Genomic DNA, 22223 nt, shown 5'->3' on the forward strand with positions numbered 1-22223 from the left:
TTGTTGTGAGGAAGAAGATTGATTAGAGATGATTTTTCTATCTGGAAGATTTGAAATAAAAAAAAGGATATGTAACTAGATCTATATGAAATAAATCATAATTAGAAAGGAAAGATTAATGGGGACGCAACTTTGTAGAATTTCATTAAGAGATCAATTTATTATGCCTTTGACTGCAAGTTAAATTAACACACGTAAAATTACAAGACGGGAAAGAGATGCCAGTGACTGACATAAATACAGCTTTCTTTTCTTTCCTAGTTATTTAGGGAGGATTGGGAACACTTGTGAAGTCATGTTCATTAAAGCCCTGAATAGCGGCAACTAACCAATAACTGCGGTGGAAGCAACAAGGTTTCCCCCCGCCTGCCCGCCCTTATCAAGGAGAGGGGAGAAATCTCAGACGTCAATCAAGAAATACTGCAAAATAAAATGGACCCTCCTGGCAGCGGAGGCACCGCAGGCACCGCGCAGACCCACGGTGAGGCTCTGGCAGTCTGCGCACAGCCCCCGGCCCTGCAGCTCCGCCGCTGACCGGGGAGCGCACAGGGAGCCGCAGTCCCGCTCTTCATTCCATTCCCTTGTAAAACTGTCAGGCACAAATGGGCAGGAGGATATTGGCTGCAAGGGACGCGGAGGCTCCTCCCAGAGCCTGGATCCCGATATTTTTGGAGGATTTCTTTTAACTCAGTTACAAACCTTGGTGAGAGAAACAAGTTGCCGCTGTAGCGGCAGCAGGAAGAGCCGCGGCTGGGGACAGCGCGGCTCCAGCTCCCTCTTCCACCTTCCTAAACCTACCTTGGATGCTTCACCTCTTGTGGAGGAGAGCTGTGTGCTGCCTGCCGGGGGCAATGCTCCTGCTCTGGATGTGGCTGTTTCTGTGAATACAAGGTTGTAAGGGAATGAGAGGGAAGACAATGAGGAAAAACCGACCGGGAGAAAACCCCAGCCCTAAGCGTTTTCCCGAGAACTGACGGTGTTGCGGGGCTGAGTGATCGCGGCGGAGGCTGCGCCCGGCGGAGGGAGCACCCTGCCCGCTCTGCGGAGCACTTCCCGGGATCGGCTATTTCCTTCGGATGCGGACTGGGAAACCTGTAGGAAATTCCCCTGCGGCGCTGTGAAGCCACCATGAATTCAGTGGCTGGAAATAAGGAGAGGATTGCTGTCACGACGCGGAGCAGAAAATACGGGGTAAGTTGTCGGCGAAGGGGTGGCTCGGAGCGGTGACCACCGCCGTGTCGGGGCTCCCGCGCCCTTGTCCCGGCGGTCACCGGCGCCGCCAGCTGTCGCCCCCTCCCCGCACAGCTTTCCCGGTGCGGGGCGGTGGCCCCGGGTGCCCCGCGGGGGCGGGCGAGGCGCGGAGCGTCCGAGCGAAACTTGCCGGCGCCACCGGGCCTGCTGCCTGACCCGCTGCTCCTTCTCCCGCTCCAGGTGACCGACCCCTGCTCCCCCACCAAGCCCGCCGCCCCCTTCTCCCCCGAGAGCTGGTACCGGAAGGCGTACGAGGAGTCCCGGGCTGGGAGTCGTCCGGCCCCGGAGGGAGCCGGCTCTGCCCTGGGCTCCTCCGGCACCCCGTCCCCCGGCTCCGGCACCTCCTCGCCGGGCTCCTTCACTGGCTCGCCGGGACCCGCCTCACCCGGCATCGGCACCAGCTCTCCCGGCTCGCTGGGTGGCTCGCCGGGTTTTGGCACCGGCTCGCCGGGCTCCGGCAGCGGCGGCGGCTCCTCACCGGGCTCCGACCGCGGCGTCTGGTGCGAGCACTGCAACGCCCGCCTGGCGGAGCTGAAGAGGCAGGCGCTGAAGCTCCTCATCCCCGGGCCCGTCAGCAGCAAGGTGAGCCAGGGGCTGAGGCGGAGCGGAGCGGGGGGCTGCTGGGGCTGCTGGTCGGCCCTTCGTTGGGGCTATAGGTTAACTGAGCTTCCTTCTGCCACTGTTACCGCTGAGGGTTTTAGGGTTTATTTAGTTTTCTTGCTCTTATTCCCCCCTTTTTCCCCTCCTTCCGTGTCCGGTGGAGACGGGCATCTCTCTCTCTCCTGAGGGATGCTAGGCTTTGGAGGGGTCTTTCTGACATTTCCTGGATCTTGCTCCTTGCCTCACTTTTTCATTGTACTGATAGTAGTTTTGTGTGGTGATTTCCTCATGTAATTGCTCTTCTTCCCAGTGAGGGGCAAGCAAGGGTGGGAGTGCCACATGGGAGTCCGATTTGCTGTCTTTGATCCTTACAAGATGGATTTACAAAATATCCTGAGACTTGGCAGTCAACTTAGTGGTAAGGTGTGTATGGTCTGATGCACATGGTTTATACTTCTGTTGTGGGGCCAGGTGCAGCAGAGACCCTCCAGTAGCTCCAGGTTCAGAAGAGGCATTGAAATGCTACATGAACCCAAAGGTCACCCAAGGAGGTGGTGATGGCAGACTGTGGCATTGAAGCCAGCTCTCTAGAGTATCACTAAAGCAAAGACAAATTTGTGATGATTCTTTCTTACTCATAAACACTAGACGTTTTGTTTATTTATTTATTTTTAATAAGAGGACTTGAAAACACTTGAAGCTACTGGGCCCTGAGTATTGAGTTGAATAATTCCATGCCTTAAGAGCATGGAATCATTCTGAAATACAGACTCAGGTTTTAAGAGCTGACTTATAATGGATAGAATTGCAAGTCTGCTTTCTGCCTCTATTGGGGAATCTGGTACCTCCAAAGGCATACTCGGAAATTCCTTGGGTTTGTTTTGTTTGGCTTTGATTTTGTTTTCCCTATTTGTTGTGCATATAAAGATTAAGGCTAACAGCCCTAAGAGAGAGACCAGCAGCCTGTGGCTGACCCCTTGCTACCAAAATAGTAAGCATTGGGTTCCTCCATAGCAACCCTGTGAGTGTTATATTGTGAATAGGTCTACAGCTCCTAGAATGTAATACAATGCAATTTTGTTTGCCCTTTTGGGTCCAGGTACTATCAAATGATAATATTTACTCTTCCACTTCAAAGAGTTTTCATTAGTGGTTACAATAAAAGCAGTATCATAAAAAAAGAGCTGAACTGCTTAGAAAGGGTCCCTGGTATTGCTGTTGTGTTATACTCTCCATTATTTATTTATGTTCTGTTTGAGAGGGAGTTGGCTGTCTTGAACAAAAGGCTCAAGGGCTTGTTACCTTGTCTCAAGGTCTGATTTAACTGAATTATTAATCAAAAGAGAAAGGTGGAACCACTAAAATTAATAGTCAATTTAACCATATTAATACATGGTTGCTTCCCTGGAAAGAAGCCCTGAACCAAAATCTTCACAAATTTCAGGATGGGATTTGGCAGCGGTTACCAGTTGTTGGTATAGGTGGAAAATTACTGATACAGATATAGAAGTCAGTAGAGTAATTGAGATTGGTAGTGGAGGAAGGATAAAACATCAGCATCAAGGCTTTGTGTCCCTTGCACAATGTTAAATAGAAATTGACAAATTTTCTCTTACTGAGATAGTGGTAGTTGTTGCCTCTCCAAGCCTTCCTGAGATGTTAGTAACACAAGGGTAACAAGTGTTATTTGTTCTGTTGTTCACTTTGTTTGGCTGATGGTGTAGTATAGGCCAGTCTTTGTCCATGGCAGGAGTAAGCTTTGCTTCTCTGCTTTTAGCCCCTGTACATGCCTTCTTTTTAATTCTTATACCTCCTTTCCATACTTTGCAGCTCTATAGGAGTGCCACTTACAAAGCCATTGCTCTCCAATGTGTGCATGTAGGGGAAATGAAAGAGGCACATGTAGAGAGGTCTTTGCAGGCCCTCTACATATGGGACCCTCTACATGATTTGCTATGCTTGATAGTACTTTGCAGGATTGGTCTTCTTGAGGTACTGTTGTACACTGTTCCCTTCCACAGGTGGGTGCTTCCTGGCTGTGGCTATTTGCAGAAACCTCCTTTGCTCGTGTCCTTTCTGCCTCATCTGCAACTTTTAATAACTTTATGAGCTTGGGATTTCTGCATTCAGCACCCAGCACAGTATGGCTTCGGTCTAGGTGATGCAGCATAAAAATCCTGTGGCTAGTGCCACTGACTTCTTTGGATTGGGTGTGCTGTGCCAGTCTTGCAAGTTTGTTGTTGCTGGCACCCTCTGGTCAGTGTGATCAGTGTCTGCTTAGGAGAAAGCAGAGCATTGGCTCTGCCAGCTCAGGCAGGGCCTGAGGTATAGGGTCTCCTGCAAGCATGTGGAAACTTGGCATGTACCTGGAGAAAAGTTACTTCAGTTTGGATTGTGGCTGGAGTTGACTGTGCTGTGCAGCTGGCACTTTTTCAGGGTCCTATGAGGTCTGCTCTTGATTAATGTTAATGGGAATAGGTTTTGGGGGAGCTAGAGTTGATCCTGCTATTGAGTTCAGTGGAAGAAGGAACAGATCACATGCTTGGTTCTGGGTATTCCCTCAGAACTTGCAAAATATTTTACAGTTCAAGACTCTGGTGCTCAGTAGGATGCAGCTATCTGGCAGAATGCCTTTGTCAGAACAATTAAATAGAACATTTAAAATATATCAGCCATCCTCCAGTCATGTAGATTTAGCTGACTTTCAGGATGAATTTTGTTGGTGCTGTTGAAGACAGCCTTGAAGTTCCATTAGCATTATAAATACAGTCTGGCACGTTTCATATTTATACTGTGTTCAGAAATGTTTATAACCCTGGCTATTGAGTATTGCAGCAGAAGCAGAATATGAGGCTGTGTTTTAACATATATCTAGAATATATACTGGATTCTCCAATAATTTATCCTAATGTGAACCCACAGATATTTCCTCCAGTGTCTAATCATGTAATGGTTTGTGTATATCTGCAAAGTGTAGTAGTACACTTAATTGCTGCATAAACAGAGCAGGCTTTATGTGTGTAGCTGTGTATTGAAGCTTTGCATTCAATACAGAAAAAGCCACACTTCACTTACAGCAAACTGCTTCTGACTAACTCATTGATAGTGTTGAGCTTTCAGTTTCAAATTCTCTCCAACATGTCAACAGGATGAAAACTTGGGATCTGGGTTTCTTTTTGGTGAGGCACAAATGTGTAAGGAATATATAATCATAGCTGTGTTACTTTTATTTACCCATTGGAAATAACAGGTTCCCTAGCAATTACCAAAAGAAAAATGCCAGAAGCTTGTTGTTTCTTTTTTCCCCCTCTTGTGATGCAGATGTGATTTAATGATGTACAGCAATTATTTGCATACAAGGGGGTTATATTTTATGAGAAAGATCTTATTGTAACCCCCATGCCAAGCACTCCTGTGGGGAATGATTAGCATGAGTGGCTGTTTGAGGTGCACACTGCAGTTTGTAACTGAAAGGATCTTGGAGCATTTGGTGGCCATTGTTTATGGGGTTTTTCTTACACCATCAAACATTTGCATGGTGATAAGGATTGTCTCAAATTGCTATTAAAAAAAATACTAGCTAGCTAAATAGGCTGTGCTTCTTAGTATAAGAATTGGATGTATTCTGCTTCAGCCAGTGTGTCTGTGAAGGGGGAAGGAAAGGATTTGCATTCAGGGTACAATTTAGTTTTCCTTTTTCACAGATTTACTGGCACTCTATCTCGCTTTTTGCTTGCGTATTGTTGAATTAGCTTTTTCTATTTCAAAGGTGTCTTGTAGTGTAAGACTTGACTATTAATTGTTAATAATGAAGAAAGCCATGAAGCTGATCTAATGAAAGATAGGTTCCTGTTAGATTGTAGCTACTTTATAAACATTCCCAGTAGACTGGACAGTAATGAACCCTTTCTGATAGCTTAGTAAGTGGCACAATAATGGAATTTCTTTTCTGTCCGGATCTTTAATTTGTGAACAAGCATGGTCAGCCTGTATGGTGACTTAATTCACTGTGCAAAAATTTCAGGCACCTAATCATTTCATCCAAACTCATTGTAATGCAGATAGGATTATTGCATTAGAAATGTGATTTTAAATGCCCTGAGGCAGTAATTTGTCAGCATTTGGAAGGATTAACTCTATTAAAGTTTAGGCAACAACGATCATTCTTTTGTGTTGCATCACAGGTCACAGTACCAAACATTTAGCATAACTCATCTGTGAATCTTCTAACATTTGTATGTTTCCTGGCAAGTTGGGTAACCACAAGCTACTTGATTTGCCCTGGAATTACAACTGCTTACAGGGGTCCAGAGGAGACAAACAGATAGGCCTTTACCTATGACAAATGAATGTAAACCCTTTTCTCCTTTTCTCAGAGCAGCTGGAAATCTTTCTGTCTTGCTGCTGCAATCCACAATGTCAACATGTCAAGTGATATTTATATTTCTTTCAAGCTAGCAAATGTCTTTGAGGTAAGGGTGAAGATACTGTACATTAAAGATTACATTTTGGGAAGCTGCTGAAACTGTTAGCTCTGCTGATTTTCTCCATGGAATCTAAAAGGCTCACTGCTACTGAGTGCCTGGAAATTAAGAACAGACCTATGAGTATAGTTAGGTGAATTGAAGCTACAGTGTTTTTCTATCAGAAAAGAAAATACTTTCAGGAGACCTCAGAGAGCTGTTGGTGAGGTGGGACGTGGGTGAGGAAGGCATTGATGTTTTATCTGAAGGAGGAGCAAAATTTAACCAAATTGAAATTTTTTTTTACAGAGGCTTTGCTGTACATACGAAAACACTGTGTTCAGAAATATACAATGAAGACTTAGTGTCTAACTGGCCTCTTCCTGCTAGGCTATTAGGGAAGTGACAGAGTTCCTTTTGAGGTGCTTTATACATGTTCTGAATGCTGCATTGGCCTTATAAAATAAACTTTATATCTTTAGGTAGTCTTACTGTTTTCCTAGGAGTAAATGTTGCAACATTCATAGCAATCTTGTATAACAAGTATAGTATTTTGGTTTATAATTTTGGAAGGGGAAGAGAAAGAAAGATAGTTTGTGCTGAAATCCCCAGTGTTAGCAAATATGTCAAACATAACCAGTATGGGCCATTGGCATGTAATGAGATTCATGCCTGTGTCAGCAGATTATTAGTGTTACAGGGCTGTGTATGGAGGCTTGAAAGACATTTGCAATTTTGCCACATCAGCAGCACATAGCCTTTGACATCATATAATTGGGGTGCTTCCAAGCACTGAACTTGCAGCCTACCACAGCAATAAACTTGACTGTCATGCTCTACATAATGATGTAGTAGGAACTGCAGGATTTTGTGATGTGTGGTCTGCATGTCAAAAGTGTGAGAGATGTTCTAAGTTAAATTGCTTAGATCTTAGCAGTGTGTCATGCTGTACCCTGAGAGGCATGTGTGTTAATAAAATGTGAGGAATAGAAGCATGTGGGCTTCCCCCTGCCATCAGATAAATAATTCAGAGTCCATGTTATTTGTTGCTGAAGCTGTGATTTAAGAACTATCCCTGAATGCACAAAAGCAGATGTTCACTTTGAATTAAGCAAGGTGTTGTAACAACACCCTGGTAAACAGAGCGAGATCCCAAGAGAGGAAGGTTCTGGAAGTGCCTCCACAATTTTTCCAATTATTTTACCAAATTTTAGTTGCACTGTGACACTGGTGGTAGTCCTAACTATTAATTAAGGTATTGCTCTTCCAGAAAGCAATTGTAAAGTAACAACTGCAAGCACTCTGCTGTAGTCACACACTGAAATGCTGCTTTTTCTTTGGAAGCTTCAGCTTGTATGTTTGAGAGACATGGTGTCTCTCAAAAGAGACACATGTCAAAAAGACATGGTTAAACCGTGACACATGGCAATATTTCATCAGCTTCTGTTAACATGGGGTGGTTATTGGCACAGAGCTGGTTTAGATGGTCATACCATGGCTGCATCTTATTCATCCCCAGTGTCTTATGTTGCCCATTTTTATTTTCAGTTGCCTTCTAAGCAACCTTGCTAGTTTAAAACAAGGTCTCTAAAGCTATGAGCATAATGAAGCTGCTGAGAAGTGTATTTAGATGTCTGGTTTTGAAACCTAAAATATATAATAGGGTACCTTCTTGGTACATTTGTAGTGTCTTGCAGCATCTACAAACAGAATATGCATTTGCTTATGCTTCTTTTCCCTCCACTCCCCTCCAGATGATACTACAGTATGCTTTGTAATGTTTTGATGAGAGCACTTTTGAGATTATCCAAGTAAAGCACAAGACACTTAATATGGCAAGAAAATGTTGACTAGATCATTCTGAGCTGCTCAAAAGATCCATCAAGAGATGTCAAACTTTGAGAACTCTTAATTATACAACATGAAAAATTGCTGGTTACTTATAAAAACAGCAAAGGAGTGGGGAGCAAGAGAGAGAGAAGAGATCTGGATCTGAAACTATTGACTTCTGTGAAATTTGCCTGAGTGATGGTATTTTGATTTCAGTGAGATGAGCAGGATTTCATTCAGGCTACATCTCTGCTATCGTGTTCTTCTAACCAGGGATTAATTGCCTGCATTTAAAGCAGGAGTCAGACCTGCTGCTTGGGCTGAGTAGAGCAAAGACATTCTGGCCCCCTGTGGGCTTTCCAACATGCCTTTTCTTTCTCCTTTCCATCTGAAGGTCATAAGTTAGCATCCCTGCAGGTCTCCTGTGTGAATACATGGTGGTTGCTCCCTGCCTTAGTTCTTGTAAAAATGACAGATAGCTGAAACACTTTCAGTAGTGCCGCTTTCTAAACTTCTGATGGAAAGGTCAGGGAATGAGTAGATGTACTGTTAGACCAGCAGCTGCAAGGAGGCAGTGATCTCTGAGAAAAGTATGATAGCAGCACAATGCATCCAACTGTCACCTCAGCTGTAACTAGTACAGAATATAGGGATTAGTTTTTAATTACTTTACAAATAAGAAAGTAAAGGAAAATATGATATATGCTATACAAAAGAATCAGATTTCAGAAATAAGTGTTCAGTTGCTGCTCAAATTTATTGTTGTGGTATCTGAATTAAATTTATTTTATTTGCAGTAAGTGTAGTAAGACTGTGAAAAGCTACTTACCATTCCGGCTTTGAGCTTCTTAATTTTTTTTCATCTTCTGCTGTGTTTGCTTTTAGGTATCAGTAAGACCTGCTATTCTGTTCACTCTGTAGGATTAAATCATGTAGGCTACAGTTGATCTTGCATTTCTTAGACTATTTTATAATGTATATGTTTTCTGAGAGGGAAGAAAAAAGATTTCAGTCCGAAGACACCTTCGGACTGTTTTCCTCTTAACTTTTCTCTGAAATTGTATTCAGTAGCAATCATTGGTTAAAAAACAAAACAAAACAAAACCAACCCAAACCAAACAAGATTGCCTAGAAACTTCTATTTGAGAGACCTGTGGGACCTATATTAAGGTTGACTTGGTTTATGGTTCATGAAGGAAACAAAAGACTTGCCTCTCCTCAGAAGGAACTGCACACTTCTAGATTCCCATAAGAAAATACTGTGTTGATAAGTAAGATTTTACTACTGCATTTTTAAACTTGTCCTGCCTTCCTGTTAAACAAAGTAGGGCTAAGTCTGCTTGTTTTGTTGCCCTAGAGATAGGAGAATTTTACTTACGGGCCCTATGATATCTCCTTTGTTAATAGCTGGTCAGTGATCTTATGCTATGGTTTTATTGATTCAGGAAGAGTATCAAATGCCTTCTGAAATTATTTAATTCTTGTAAAAATGTGCAAGACAATGGTGACCGTAGCTCTAGAAAACATTTTAAATTCCTTACTGGTGGTGTGTGTCAGAGGAACTGTGTATGCTGGAGATGGGATATCAGTATCCAGTGCAATATGACTCCTGTAAAACAGCTATCCAGCTTTGGTGTCTGTAGGAAAATCTTAAATTGGGAATACAGTCTAAATGCTTCAGCTCCCAGTTTACCTTTGAGTGGAACTTGGTTTATATGATTTTTTTTTTTAATTTACAAATGTGTTTTGAACTATGGATTTTCTGTTCTATTAATAACAAACCTCTACTCTAACTTGCATTTCATTATGCCTCCTAAATCATAAATACTTTAATTGTTTATTTGCATGTGAGTATTCACAACAGGTTCTCTATTCCATGGGCTTGCACTGGAACAAAATTCTACTCACATGAATGTTTGGGGAAAAGCAAATGAAAGGTGACTTTGACATTTACTACAGTAAATGTTTTCTTTTTCTGAAGAAAAAACGAAAATTTGGGGGTTTCTTTGTTCAAAACTGTCTGACCACACCCACCTCAGCAATGGAATTAATCTTCCCCAAGTTGTGCTTATTTAATTTCCTCTTCCTCTCCCACCCTCATAATTAACTGAAGATAAATGTGGTTTCAGGAACACAACCCCTCAGTTTTTGTGGGCTGCTCTGTGGTTCTGTTTGGAATTGCATATTCCTTTTATCACTGTCATACCTGAAGATATGAAAGGGGTTCCTGCAGTGCTGAAGATGATGATTGCTCTGAAGTCGTTTACTAAAAGTGGGGCAGAATTTGGCATTTGCATCTTTCTGTCCCAGCTCTTGTAAGAGTCACCTGGGCAAACTTCTGTCTTACCAAAGCCAAACTTGGACTTGATTACACTGAAGTTATTTAGGAGATCAGGTTTCTTCTTTCTGACTGATAGCCTGAATGATTGTATGCTACCATTTCAATTGGAGAATTTTATTTTTTCTGTGCATCTTGGCTAAATGAAATTCTGACCTGCCAAGTGCCAAATGCTAAAAGAATTACTCGTTTACTCCATCCACCTGATGGACTCCAGCAGAAAGCCTGGTGGGCAATGAGGCAGTCTTGGCTTTAAGCAAGCACTGAACAGCAAGAATAGAAGTCATTACTCTTCATTTTTCTATTAGTTTCACTGCTCATTTAATAGTGCTGGGCAAAGAAAAACATTATTATCCTATTCAGCAGCCAAATGCACCAAACTGGGAGTTGTGACTTGTGTGTTTTTCTCTTTCCTAATGATACCATTAAAATTTAACAAGTCCTCTAAATCATGTTAGTATTCCCAGGGTTAATATTGCTGAAATTGCTGGCAGTGTTCCCACAGGAAGAGTTAACTGTGGCTGAGGCTGTGTGGCTGGCATTTGTTGCTCAGAGGGAGGTGTAGGGACTGGAGAAGCCCTGGCACCAGAAAGGCACAATGAAGTCTTTGGTGACAGGGGACATTTGCAACACATGTACCTACTCTTTCCTATTCAACTCCCCATTTTCACTCTGTCCCCCCTTTTCTGTTCTTGCTAGTTTGCAAGCTGTCATTCCAGCTCCTACTTGATGGATTTCTAATGGAAATTCTTGACAATAATCATGCATATGTGTGAACCTAGCAGAAAGGCTTTAGTGTGCTATTTGGTGTGTCAGATTTAAGAGACTGTTAGAGTGTAGATGGCTTTTACTGTGGGTTGAGAAAGCTAACAAAGTAGGAGATGTAATTAAAATGGTATTTGCTAGAAAGGAATAGCTGGCTGTCTGGGCAGGCTGAGCATGAGGAAAAGATGGGGAGCTGCAAGGCCATTAGTGATGGCATTGTAAGCAGTTCTGCAGCATGGGTGGTAAGCCTGAAAAGCTGCTCTTTTAGCATGTCTTATAAGACTTCCTTTTCTTCCTGTATGTAAGAACCTTTTTGGAAAAATGGACTTGACAAAAAATCTACAAATTAGGTTTAGATTTAGAGGTGATTTAGAAGTTATGGTGAGTGTGGTGGGTAAGAGAAGAAACTGGCTTAAAGGAGCTCACTGATTCAGTCTTCGTGCAAAGAGACTCATTGGTGAGGAATAGGAGATGGGAAAGAGAGTTAGTTGAAATGCCTTCTCATTTTAAATGAACAGTTGGTTCTTGATGAAAGCTCTGCTATCAAAAAAAACCCAAACCCAAATCTTTTCAGAATGGCTTTCTCCACTGCAGTAATCTTTAACTATTAGAGGTATTTGATTAAATCTCTCCTGTATCCCTTTCTTGACTGGTGACCTGTTGAGTATTTGGCCTCAACATAATTTTCAACCATTTTTAAAGTAGGCACAGCAAATTGACCAATAAGTTTTGGTGTCCCAAAAGACATAAGCTACTCTCAGAATAGGAAATGTCCATTGCAGGGAGAATTCTTGTATGGGATTTGAAGAAGACAGGTGTACAGGTTATAGAGTTGGTAATTAAGTGTGCTTTGTTTGGTCCAGGCAGCAAAGGAACAGTGTTTCCATGAGCAAGATGGCCCACTAAGGAAGCAGGGAAAAGTGGGTGGTAAACATGTTCTTTAAAAGGTTAAGTTCACTGTTAGTGTATTTAAAGCTTTACAGAAATAATTGATATGAAAGATTTGGTTTGGGTTGTGGGATTTCTTTTTTCTTTTAAGAAAGTCATCCCTATGATTTTTCAAATATCCATCTCGAAACAGCCTGAAGAGTAGAAGAGAAAAAGTTGGTTTTGATTAAATGCACTTCAGTATTTTTCATTCTGAAGTAAGGTCTTCCAGAGACTAAGGTATTCATACATCCTGTAATCTAAATATATAACTAGACTTATTTCTTATGTCTAATTAATTCTTTTCTTTTTACCAGTTACAAAGACTTAAATGTTTCGTACTGTCAGTTTGAGACTTGGTATAAAACAGGGACTCAACCCATTGCACTACCAATTTAACCCAACACAGCAAGCAAAAGACATACATTTTAGTGCAGTATCAATAGTTAAGAGTTCAGTGTGGCTTCTCCTTTCCTGGTGCCTGTCACTAAAGGAAAAAAAAGTTTGATTTTCAATTGATTTGAATTTTTATAGTGTTATGCTTAGTAATTCTGTAGTATTATTAGATCAGACTCTAAGGGTGCACTATTAAATAGTAGTACTTGTTCCAAATACTTTAAGTCTTTCCTATTCTGCTTTTAAAGTGTGAGAGGAGAGCTAAAGGTGGGCGAGTACACGGGCTGAATGGCAGTGATTGCTCTAAATGAAGCACTTTACACACTGAAGTGCTTTAAATTGCCAACCTTCTTTGTCACTCCTAGTTAGCTGGTTCTTTCTAGTTTGGTCTGCCACTGGCTTGCCTGTTTAATATTCCACTTACGTATAACAAGAAGAAACATCCAAGATGTGCCTGTATCATCATCCAGGAGTTGGATCTACTGAAGTGGATACTTGTGTTAACTTTTTATAAGCAATAAGTAAATGGGGGTATTATGAGAAGAGGAAAGAAAACTGTTCTGACTTCTCTTGATTTGCTGTTCTTATTAGCAAAGGGAAGAAATTCTGTCCCTTTCCTGCTTCAAATGCATGCACTTTGGATAATAGGAGTAATTTCAATAAGCACACACTGCTAAGGCCCAGATAAGAGCTATTTCTGTGCCTGAAATATCAAGGACCAGAGTGTGCTATGTGGGAAGCTGCTGTGGAATCACAGTGCCAAAGCAGCCGTGTGTTGTAATGCGCATGGGTGACACTGATAAATGGCTCCTCTAGGCAAGCATCTGCAGCAAATTGTCAGACTGAGACTTCCCAGCATACCCTTGGCCTTTGCATAAATGAAATCTCTTGTGCCATGATTTACCCTCTTCCATATGAAATCAGGGGATAGGATTCATTGCTTCAGTGTAGCTTTTATGAGTTTGCTGTCGTTATGTTCATGTGTGTGTTTATTTCTCTTTTTGCATTGCTTTCTGCAGCAATGGCTTCAAAATTCCCTTATTAGCCTCTCACTGATTAGCCACTCTTTTCTGAAATGGGACAAAATGGCTTTTAGGGTAAAGAACGTTTTTTTTAATCTCTGAAAACCTAAAATGAAATATATTCTATGTATTCTGTTCTTATCCAGACACATACGTAATTAAGGTAAGTAATAAGCATTTTTGTTGTGGTTGTTTTAGTAGAGGTGGGGATGACTGAGAGAAAAGGGAAAGGTCTTGGCTTTCTTTTCCTTTTTGAAGAATCATGATTATTGTTTTCAAAAGGCAGTGAGACAGTCTGCAAATCTCTTTTGCACTGAAGTAAAGCTTCTCATCTTTTCCTTGTTACTGCTGTACATCATTGATGCATGAAAAGACTCAGACTTGCTCTTTGCCTTCAATATGTTGTTTTTTGGGGGTTTTTTTGTGTTGTTTTTTTTTTTTTACTACTCTGAGCCAATTTTCTAGAATAACTTGTCATTGAAACTGATTGTCATTGGAACTGAGACTCTGGTAATTTAAGCTTTGATGGGGAGGTCTCTTGAGATCAGGGTAGAACTTCTGCCCTACCTAGAAAAAACCCCAATGTTTGGTAGTAAGCAAACATTCATGTACTTCCAGTACATGTAGATCCAGGTAAGTTCTCTGCTCTTCTTAATTCCAGCCAACACGTCAAACCTCTGAGAAATAAACTTCTTTGGGTTTAGTTGTGAGGATATAAAATGGGAGCAACAGAAATGTAACTAACACCCTGTCTCAGGGCAGAAGACTTAACATTCATGCAGCTACCAAACACTACAAGCACCCTGGCTGAAGTTTGTCTTTACTGGCAAGGTAAATAAATGCAGCAGGGAGTTTGGGTGTAGCTGAAGTGAGGATCCATGTCCTGTCCCACCACCCTGCTGTGGTGTTGATGGCTTTTGGCAGCTGTCTGCCCCATCCTGCTGCTGCAGCTTTCTTAAATTGTTGCTTGACTATTGGAGCCCTCAGCTTCTCCCTATCTTAGCCCTTACCCTCAGGCTATTTCTGTCTGTCTTGCTGTTTTTTTGTAAAAAGTTTTAGTATTTACTTGTTACAAAATGGGACTTTCCCCATAGGAGTTTCCGTAGGAAAAGATCTTTATCACTCAGTGGAAGAGAACAGATGCTCCTAGAGGTAGAATCAAGTGGTTTGTAACACTTAGATGCTCATGGAAGTCACAGGACTTCACACAATTGCAAATATTCACATTAATGTGCCAGTTCCTGGAGTACGTGCATTCACCTCATCTGAGTAAAATGTCCTTTTTCAGCTTTTACAGCTGAGAAGATACAGAGCAACTTGGTGAACTAATTGGTTGCATAAAACAGAGTCCAGGTTTCTTACCTGTTTGTGTTCTTGACTAATGGGCTTCTTCCTTTCTTGCTAATGTTGCCCATTTCATTCTGCAGCAGCTCTTGTATGCTGGCTCAGCACTGGCTCTTCTGACTGTAAGGAGAAGAAAGGAGTTGTGGTTTGCATTTCAAAGCTATCGGCCTTAAAGAGACTTGGAAGATGGCAGTTGAATATACAGTAACTAATTACCAAGTTATGACAAAAAGTCTTTTAGAAAGACCTTGACTTCTGATTATCTGATTGGTACCAGAAGCTGGCTGTTCTTTTTTAAAAAAAATGCTAATAGGGTTGGTTTTTTTTTTTTCACGAGGGTGTTTATTAATTCTCTTTCTTGTTTCTCCTACCTTGGACAGTTCATAGCTATGAATAATTTAATTGTCCTTGGCTGGCTGCTGTTGTGACTGGCATGCTGTTAGGCACTCTGTATTCATGTGGTATTTGTTAATGTTTGTTTTGTATTCTGTCTGCCTCTACGCCTTTCCAGAGATCAAATGGATGATGCAAAGCTTGACAACGTATAAATGCTATTAAACTGTATCTGAAAGAACAGAAAGAGGGCCTTTGTCATTTCATTATTTAGAACATTAATTGGAATAGAATGTTCAGTGCTCCTCTCACTAGTGGAGAATTAAGTGTTTATGAAAGCATTTTTCTACTTTTTGAAAAGTTTGTCTTGACAATGTGTCTGGAATTTGTAAGTTACAACTTGAACTTAAAGTATCTCAATTGTGTTCCCTCTGTTTCCTATCCCTACGCATTCTTTATTATTGTCATTATTCATAAGGTATAAAGTACAGAAATACCAGTTCTTAGATTTTAATTCTTTTGCTTTTCATTGATGATTGTTTTGCTTTAGCTGCTTTTGTCTTGATGCTTCTCAAGCAAAGAAAAGCATCTAACTTTTTTGTTTACATCCTTTCTGATTGAAACATAAGTATCTTTATTAGTATTCCAAACACTCATTTAGATCCTGCCTTTTAGTCTTCATGCTCCTCAGGTTGAGACCCTGAGAACTGTAAGCAGGAAGCACATCCCATGCTACTCTGTCTGTGGTTTTGCTTCAGATGAATGGGAAATAAAACTAATGATTTACTCAGTTCTGTAGAGTGATCTCAGGGATGAACATCCCTTCTGAGAAAGTTTCATCCTTCAGAAACAAACTTGCTAAGAACAATAATAATATTTTGTTATAATGGTAATTCATGCCTGTTTTCCTGCTGTTTGTTACGTGAATGGTAACTTCTTAAGATAAAATTGAAATAGTTAATAATCTGTAGTTAAAGACAGTGTGTGCTGCTGCTTTGTCAGCTTCCACTTTTGTAGATATTTTGGTCAAGTTTCTCAGTCTCTGAGCTGCTGTTTGTATTCTTGTCTTGTGGTACCTACTAGAGTCTGCTAGATGGTCCTAGGTGTCATAAAACTGTTGGATAGAACTGTAGGCAGCAGAGGGTCTTTTGAAGTGCTGCTGAATTTGTCTAATTCAAAGGAAACTAACTTTCTATAGAGTGGATCCCAGTGTTGCTGGATGGCTTGCAGGTACATTATTTCTTTTGCTTTGCTCATACTTTGAGAGTCCAAGCTTGGAGCTCATATTCCTGGATATCAGCCAAGTGGCCATGGTGAGTTCTAAGACTGGGCCTCAGCTCTGCAATATCTCCAGGCAGGAATGTTTGGGGACACCATTCTCACTGTGGGCAGTGCTGGATGTGCTCTCTCTTTGTCTGTGGAATGGCTTCTTAGGCTGCCTTTAATTAGAACCATCTGTGGTAAAGTGCACACTGCTATGACTGTTTTTATGTCAGACCTCCAGCCACATGCTGTGAGTGAACTGGAGACCAGTATAGGAATTAAGGTAAAAAATCCCCTGGCAACATATTTTAGTGCATGTACAACTAACTGGAAAATAATTGTTTATTGTAGATGGTACATCCTGCACCAAATTCCATCTTTGTTTTTATTCTGACAACTGTAGTGCTTCTGAAATGATAGTGTGAAAGAAGGGTGAAACAAACCTCTAACTGCTTCAGTGTGTGTTAGAGGATTCCCCTGTGTTGGGTGAAGCAATACTGGGGTTTTGTGCTTCCTTCATCCCTGTCTGTTGAAGGATACAGTCTAAGGCTTGTTAGAGCACCCAAAACATGGAGTTGCTAATTGGCTACAGCCCAGTGCTTTTTATACATACCGCTGTTCCTGGAACCAACAAACACACTGAATGTATTTAAAAAAAAACAAAAACAAAAAAACAAACCAAAAACTATGCTATTTTAACCTATCTACCCAATTTTCTGCTTTTTTTTGGATAGTTTTATTTTTCCTAGCTAATGACTCACCTGGATGGGATTGCTGCTTGCTCTGCAATTACACCAATTAACTCTAACCCTAAGGAAGCAGCTTGCTGTGTTGCCTGGCAGCCAGGGTCTAGGGGAGCTGGTAAAACAGAATGGATCAGTCTTTACTTTTCCTTCAGTTTAATTTTGTTATTGATTAGCAAGGAAAGCAATTGCTGTGAAAGATCATATCAGTTTTCAGGTTGGGTAAGATATTCCAAAATCTGTTGTCTTGTTTTTGTAGTGCTATGAATTCCTTGCAACATTTAGCAAGCAGCTAAGGCTTTGTTCATTCTGTAAACAAGGTTTCTTAACCATGGCTTAAAGAATTGAGAGCTACAACTGGAACCATTGTTGTAATTTTTATTTCTGTGTGTTAGACTTGCTTTTATAATGGTGTTTACCCAAGACTTAGTATTGTGTTGTTTTGGTTTTTTTTGTGGCAGAGAGTAATGAAAATACAATTTCAAGTGAACTTGGGGCCTTGGGAATACACTATTGTCATTAGCTAGCTTGCTTACACATGAACAGCTAAAAGCAGATATGTAAGCAAGGGTTTTGAACATAGAACAAAATGGGATTGAGTAGCATGTGTGTAGTTATCTCAAAGCAGGCTTCGCTCTGGGTACCAGGTGTTATCAAAGAGCACTTCTCAACTAACATCTGAGGTGATAATGTGAACAAGGAGTCTGAACTGGGGCAACATGGCACAATTAAATCTTTATAGGGCTACCAGCAGCCTGCTGAATTGGCTGCATGAGAGGAAAGGTAGATCTGCCTGTAAAAATAACCACAAGGCTAATAAAGCTGCAATTGGTTTTTGCACCCACATTGCTCCTTTTAATCATTCTCTGCCAAATGTCAGCACAGATGGAAAATTCAAACCAAGCTCATTGATCCAGTTCTGTGGAAATGGAAGAGTGCATATCTGGTCAGTATGGCTTCTCTGGGCTGGAGTGCTTCCAGGCTTGATGGGCAGACATCTGGGGTTGGAAGATACTCCTGGAAGTTACGTAGTCCAGCCTCCTTTTCCAAGTGGAGTGGACTTCAGTGTTAGATGAGCTTGTTCTGGGCTTAAAATTAAGAGCACCTCCAAGGCAAGAGAATGTGCAGCCTCTCCGAGCTCCTCTTATCTTGCTTCTGCAGTCTTGTTCTCCCAAGTGCACATTTCTGCCCTTCCTCTTGTGCTAGTAGTTACTTGTCTGACTTCATGGTGAACTGACAAAAAAAAAAAAAACCCAACAAAGGAAAAACAAACCCTCTCCAAACCCCTGATACTAGAAAAAGTGATCAGTGCATGAAATGTTACCCAGTAAATCAGACCTTGTTTCCCCTGTGTTCTCTTTCAGTTTGGAGGCACTCAGACAACATCAGAACATTTGTAAACCCTATAACTACATATAACCACAGGCAAATTATTATTTTTTTTTTACCCATAGTCTGACTGCATGATGAAAAACTGTACTTACAACTAGAAGGAAAAATAATTCAGCCTTTTCAGATAGAATTTAGTTATTACTCTTCTGTTAGCATTCCCTGTACTTATTTTTTTTTTAAGTACGTGGTAGAAAAATGGGCAGAGATGACAATTTCTTAGCAGAATATCTACCCTTAGAATTGGTCTGAAGGTAATGAATTTAGTATGGCAATGCAAGAAGACAATTATAGTATTGACAGTATTAACAATCTAAATATAGTGTTTCACATACTACTTGTGTGGCCATGAGTGCGCATGAGTGCAGTGACAAATAGAGGCTCAAATGCCATCTAATCGAAGCAGGCCAATAAGAATGGCAAAGGTGCTTGGAAACCATAAACGTATCTTACAGACACATTTTTGTTTTCCCCTGTGCAGACTGTGAAAAGATGGGATTTAACCCTGCTGAGCTGGAGGTGTTGTGCTGGGCTGTCCTGGTGTCAGGCTCCACAACAGCCAGTCCAATGCAGAAAGGTTCTTTTCTGGAGTTGTATAACATGGATATCTTTCACCTTGAGCTGTTCTTCCTAAGTGGCAAAGCAATCTGCAGGACACTGCCTCTGGAGAGGGAGTATGGCATCAAGTGCATGAGGCTGCTCTTGCTTCTGTATTTCTGGTAAGCACAGGCTGTGAGCTGTTAAGTTCCTCTGAGACACAAGCTTTGCACTTCAGTATTCACCCTTGCTGTGCTGTTCCTAAGAACAAAGAGGACTATCTATCTAATAAATCAAACACTGCATCTGCATTGCAACAGAATGAATTCATGTTTGACTTAATGCTTGCAATTATAACAGAAATTAGCATCATTTCTTAATCTGCAGTCACTGAAGGTTTCTGCCTTATCTCTCTGGTGTTCATTAGGGCTAAAATCTGTGAGGTCTGAATTAACTGGGAAGTATCAGTGGCCCAGAAATTTATGTTCAAAATTGGACCTGTATTATGAAAGTCAAGGGCTTTTCCCAATGCATATTAACATTTATTTAACTCATCTGCATTTCAGTTATAGGGGTTACAGGTTTTTTTGTCAAAAAAACCCCAAACAAACCCATGAACCACAAAGTAACACATCCTGGTGATGCCAGTTTCTCCCTGGCTTATGAGTTTACTGTGGGATACCACTGTACTGCTCAAAATTATATCCTAGGCACTTTACTGTCCTTCAAAAATTAATTTTATTTTAGCTCTCGAGTAGCTGTGGACCTAAAGCTGATGTTGGGGTCCTGTAGGCTGATTTCCCTACTGAAGCTCCTGGTATTCCACTGAGAGAGGGAATAGATAGGAAGTGAAATCAGATTTCTTTTTGTGGCTATTGTGCTGTTAATTCACTTTCTCTTCACTCGGATGTTGTGGGGAAAAAAAAGAACTGATTGCAAGTGACTGGTCATACTTCAGGCTTTAATGCAAACACAGAGCTGCTTCTACCTAGGTTAGAGGTATTTTTACAAGTTTGAGGAATCCTAAGAGTAGAGGAAACATCACTCAATTTCTCTTGTATCATCCACTGCCTTTTTGTTAGCACTTCTGCCCATATTCCAAATAAATCTGTCTCAGCCCTTTTTGGAATTGTAGACTTTTTGACAAGCTTAGAAACTCCCAAGTTCCTTTCCAAAAGCTGCTTGGTAAGAATAAATCCATATCTCTAATTGTCAATTTTTAAAGACATAAGGGGGCTGATCTTAGACCTGGTGCTAGATAGCAAGACAGCATCCTTTTGAATTCATGGGAATCTGAGCTGGTTCTATCCCTGCCCTTTTCAAGGAACAAACCTAAACATTTATTGCAACTGTCTCTTGGGCCAAAATAGTAACTCTGGGCAGACAAGAGCTTTGATAATGGCTTTCCCTCTTGGAGTGGGGTTGGAGTGTAGTGGTGGGAACACTGATGTACTAGAGGAACGTGGGTGCTAGATACCTGTTTTCTAACTGGGCAAATCCTCTAGAGGCTCTTCATATGGATTTGCTGGCAGAGTTGACTCCTGTGATCCTGGTTCCACAGGTGGCTGCTGTCCTGCATTGTGGAGCCTTGTCAAGCATGTGTGAGGGGGCAGGGAGGGGGAAAGCCTCAATTTTTTTTTTCATTGCTCTCAGTCCTCTAAGCTGTCTACTTGTTTCAGGAAGAATAATACCTGATAGGAAGTGTTCAGTTTAGTTTTTCAAAATGCATTAAGACTTTAAAAAACAACTTTATTCTAATAGTAAATGCATCTTGTGACTCAAGTCACAAGTATTGAGTTATCCTTCAGTCTTTCATCTGCCTTGAGGGATATATGGTTAGGGATCAAAGGTATGGAAGAGTGGAATGACATATCACAGTGAGCCTGATAGTCTGATTCCTGGAACCTGTGTTTTACTGACCAGAAGCAATGTGGCACAATGACTGGTTGCTAACCTTCTATGTGGAAGCTGGAATTCTCTGTCTTGCAATAGCACAGACAAATCATACAGTCTTGATGATCTTCTGATACCCAAACGTTATTTACCTTTCTTTCCTTGCCCTGATTCTTTTCTCTCTACCAAGTCTGTAAATTTTACCTGTGGAAGAAGCCATCTGTGTTTGTATGGTGCATGGCATAAGGGATCTTGATGTATTTTTTTTCTAATTATTTTTTTAGCAGTTGTCTCTAACTGCTATCAAAATATGAACTATAACAAATGTAGAAACATTTTCTACGTGTTACATTATTTTAGGTTTTACTTTCATTAATTTTTTTTAATTGCTTTATATGCTACAACATGCATACAAAAATACTTCTTGAGTCTAGTTGCTGTTTTAAAAGTTAAATGCTTTAATATAATTTTCTTTTGCTAACTCTGCTCTGTTTGCTTGCTGGTGTGTGTTTTTTATTTTAATTATCCCTGACTGGCCTGTAACTTACTCTTGGGCCAGAGTCTTGCATCCTACTGTATCCTTAAAAGAAAGAAGTGTGTTTTAATGTCACAAAAATATCTTCTCTCTAAAGGGCCCTGTAGTTTTAAGTGGCCTGTGTAATGCTTGCTGACACTCAGAACTTCTAATTGCAGTGGGGGAAAATACAACCCCTCTCGTTGTCAGTGGTGAGTCAATGGAGAACAAAGGCAGTAATCGATCCAAGGCCTAATTAAAGGCAGTGGTGCCAGGAAATGATGTGGAATTTAGCAGCTTGACACTCAAACTTCCCTAATTGGACTGGTGTTCTTTATAACTGCCCTTTGCCCTGCTCTGTATTGCCCCAGCTCTGATAGCAGGGTCTCTGTGGTTAGTGTTTTGCTTTGCTCTGAGTTCAAGGAAGAGCTGGATGGAGGGATCCATTAGCAGTGATTGCTGTAGCTTTATGCTCTCATTTCACTTTATTTTTTGTAGAAGCTTGGTTACTGAATGATGATTGTAAGCAAATTGATCTCTATCACAGTTGATACTCTTGTAAAAGGATGGTACGGCTAAGGGAGGAACATGAGGCTGCTGCTCTTCTCTCATCCT

General features: G+C 41.1%; 1 protein-coding gene and 1 long non-coding RNA gene across 2 annotated transcripts in view; one reads left to right on the forward strand and one right to left on the reverse strand.

The window, feature by feature from the left end:
* Positions 1–208: 208 nt before the first annotated feature.
* On the reverse strand, positions 209–1621 carry LOC115598156. The gene is made up of 4 exons (XR_003987434.1): positions 1492–1621; positions 976–1141; positions 799–878; positions 209–699 (listed from the first exon to the last, which is right to left on the reverse strand). It is a non-coding gene; the product is annotated as an uncharacterized LOC115598156 (long non-coding RNA).
* The window catches only part of KIF26B (kinesin family member 26B), a 276130-nt gene continuing 254991 nt past the window's right edge, over positions 1085–22223 (forward strand). The window contains exons 1-2 of the mRNA XM_030448683.1: positions 1085–1191; positions 1432–1833. Of these exons, the coding sequence (XP_030304543.1) occupies positions 1129–1191; positions 1432–1833 (465 nt within the window). The 5' untranslated portion in view covers positions 1085–1128. The remainder of the gene's footprint in view (positions 1192–1431; positions 1834–22223) is intronic.

Source organism: Calypte anna, chromosome 3 (assembly GCF_003957555.1).
Source record: "Calypte anna isolate BGI_N300 chromosome 3, bCalAnn1_v1.p, whole genome shotgun sequence".
NCBI lineage: Eukaryota > Metazoa > Chordata > Aves > Apodiformes > Trochilidae > Calypte > Calypte anna.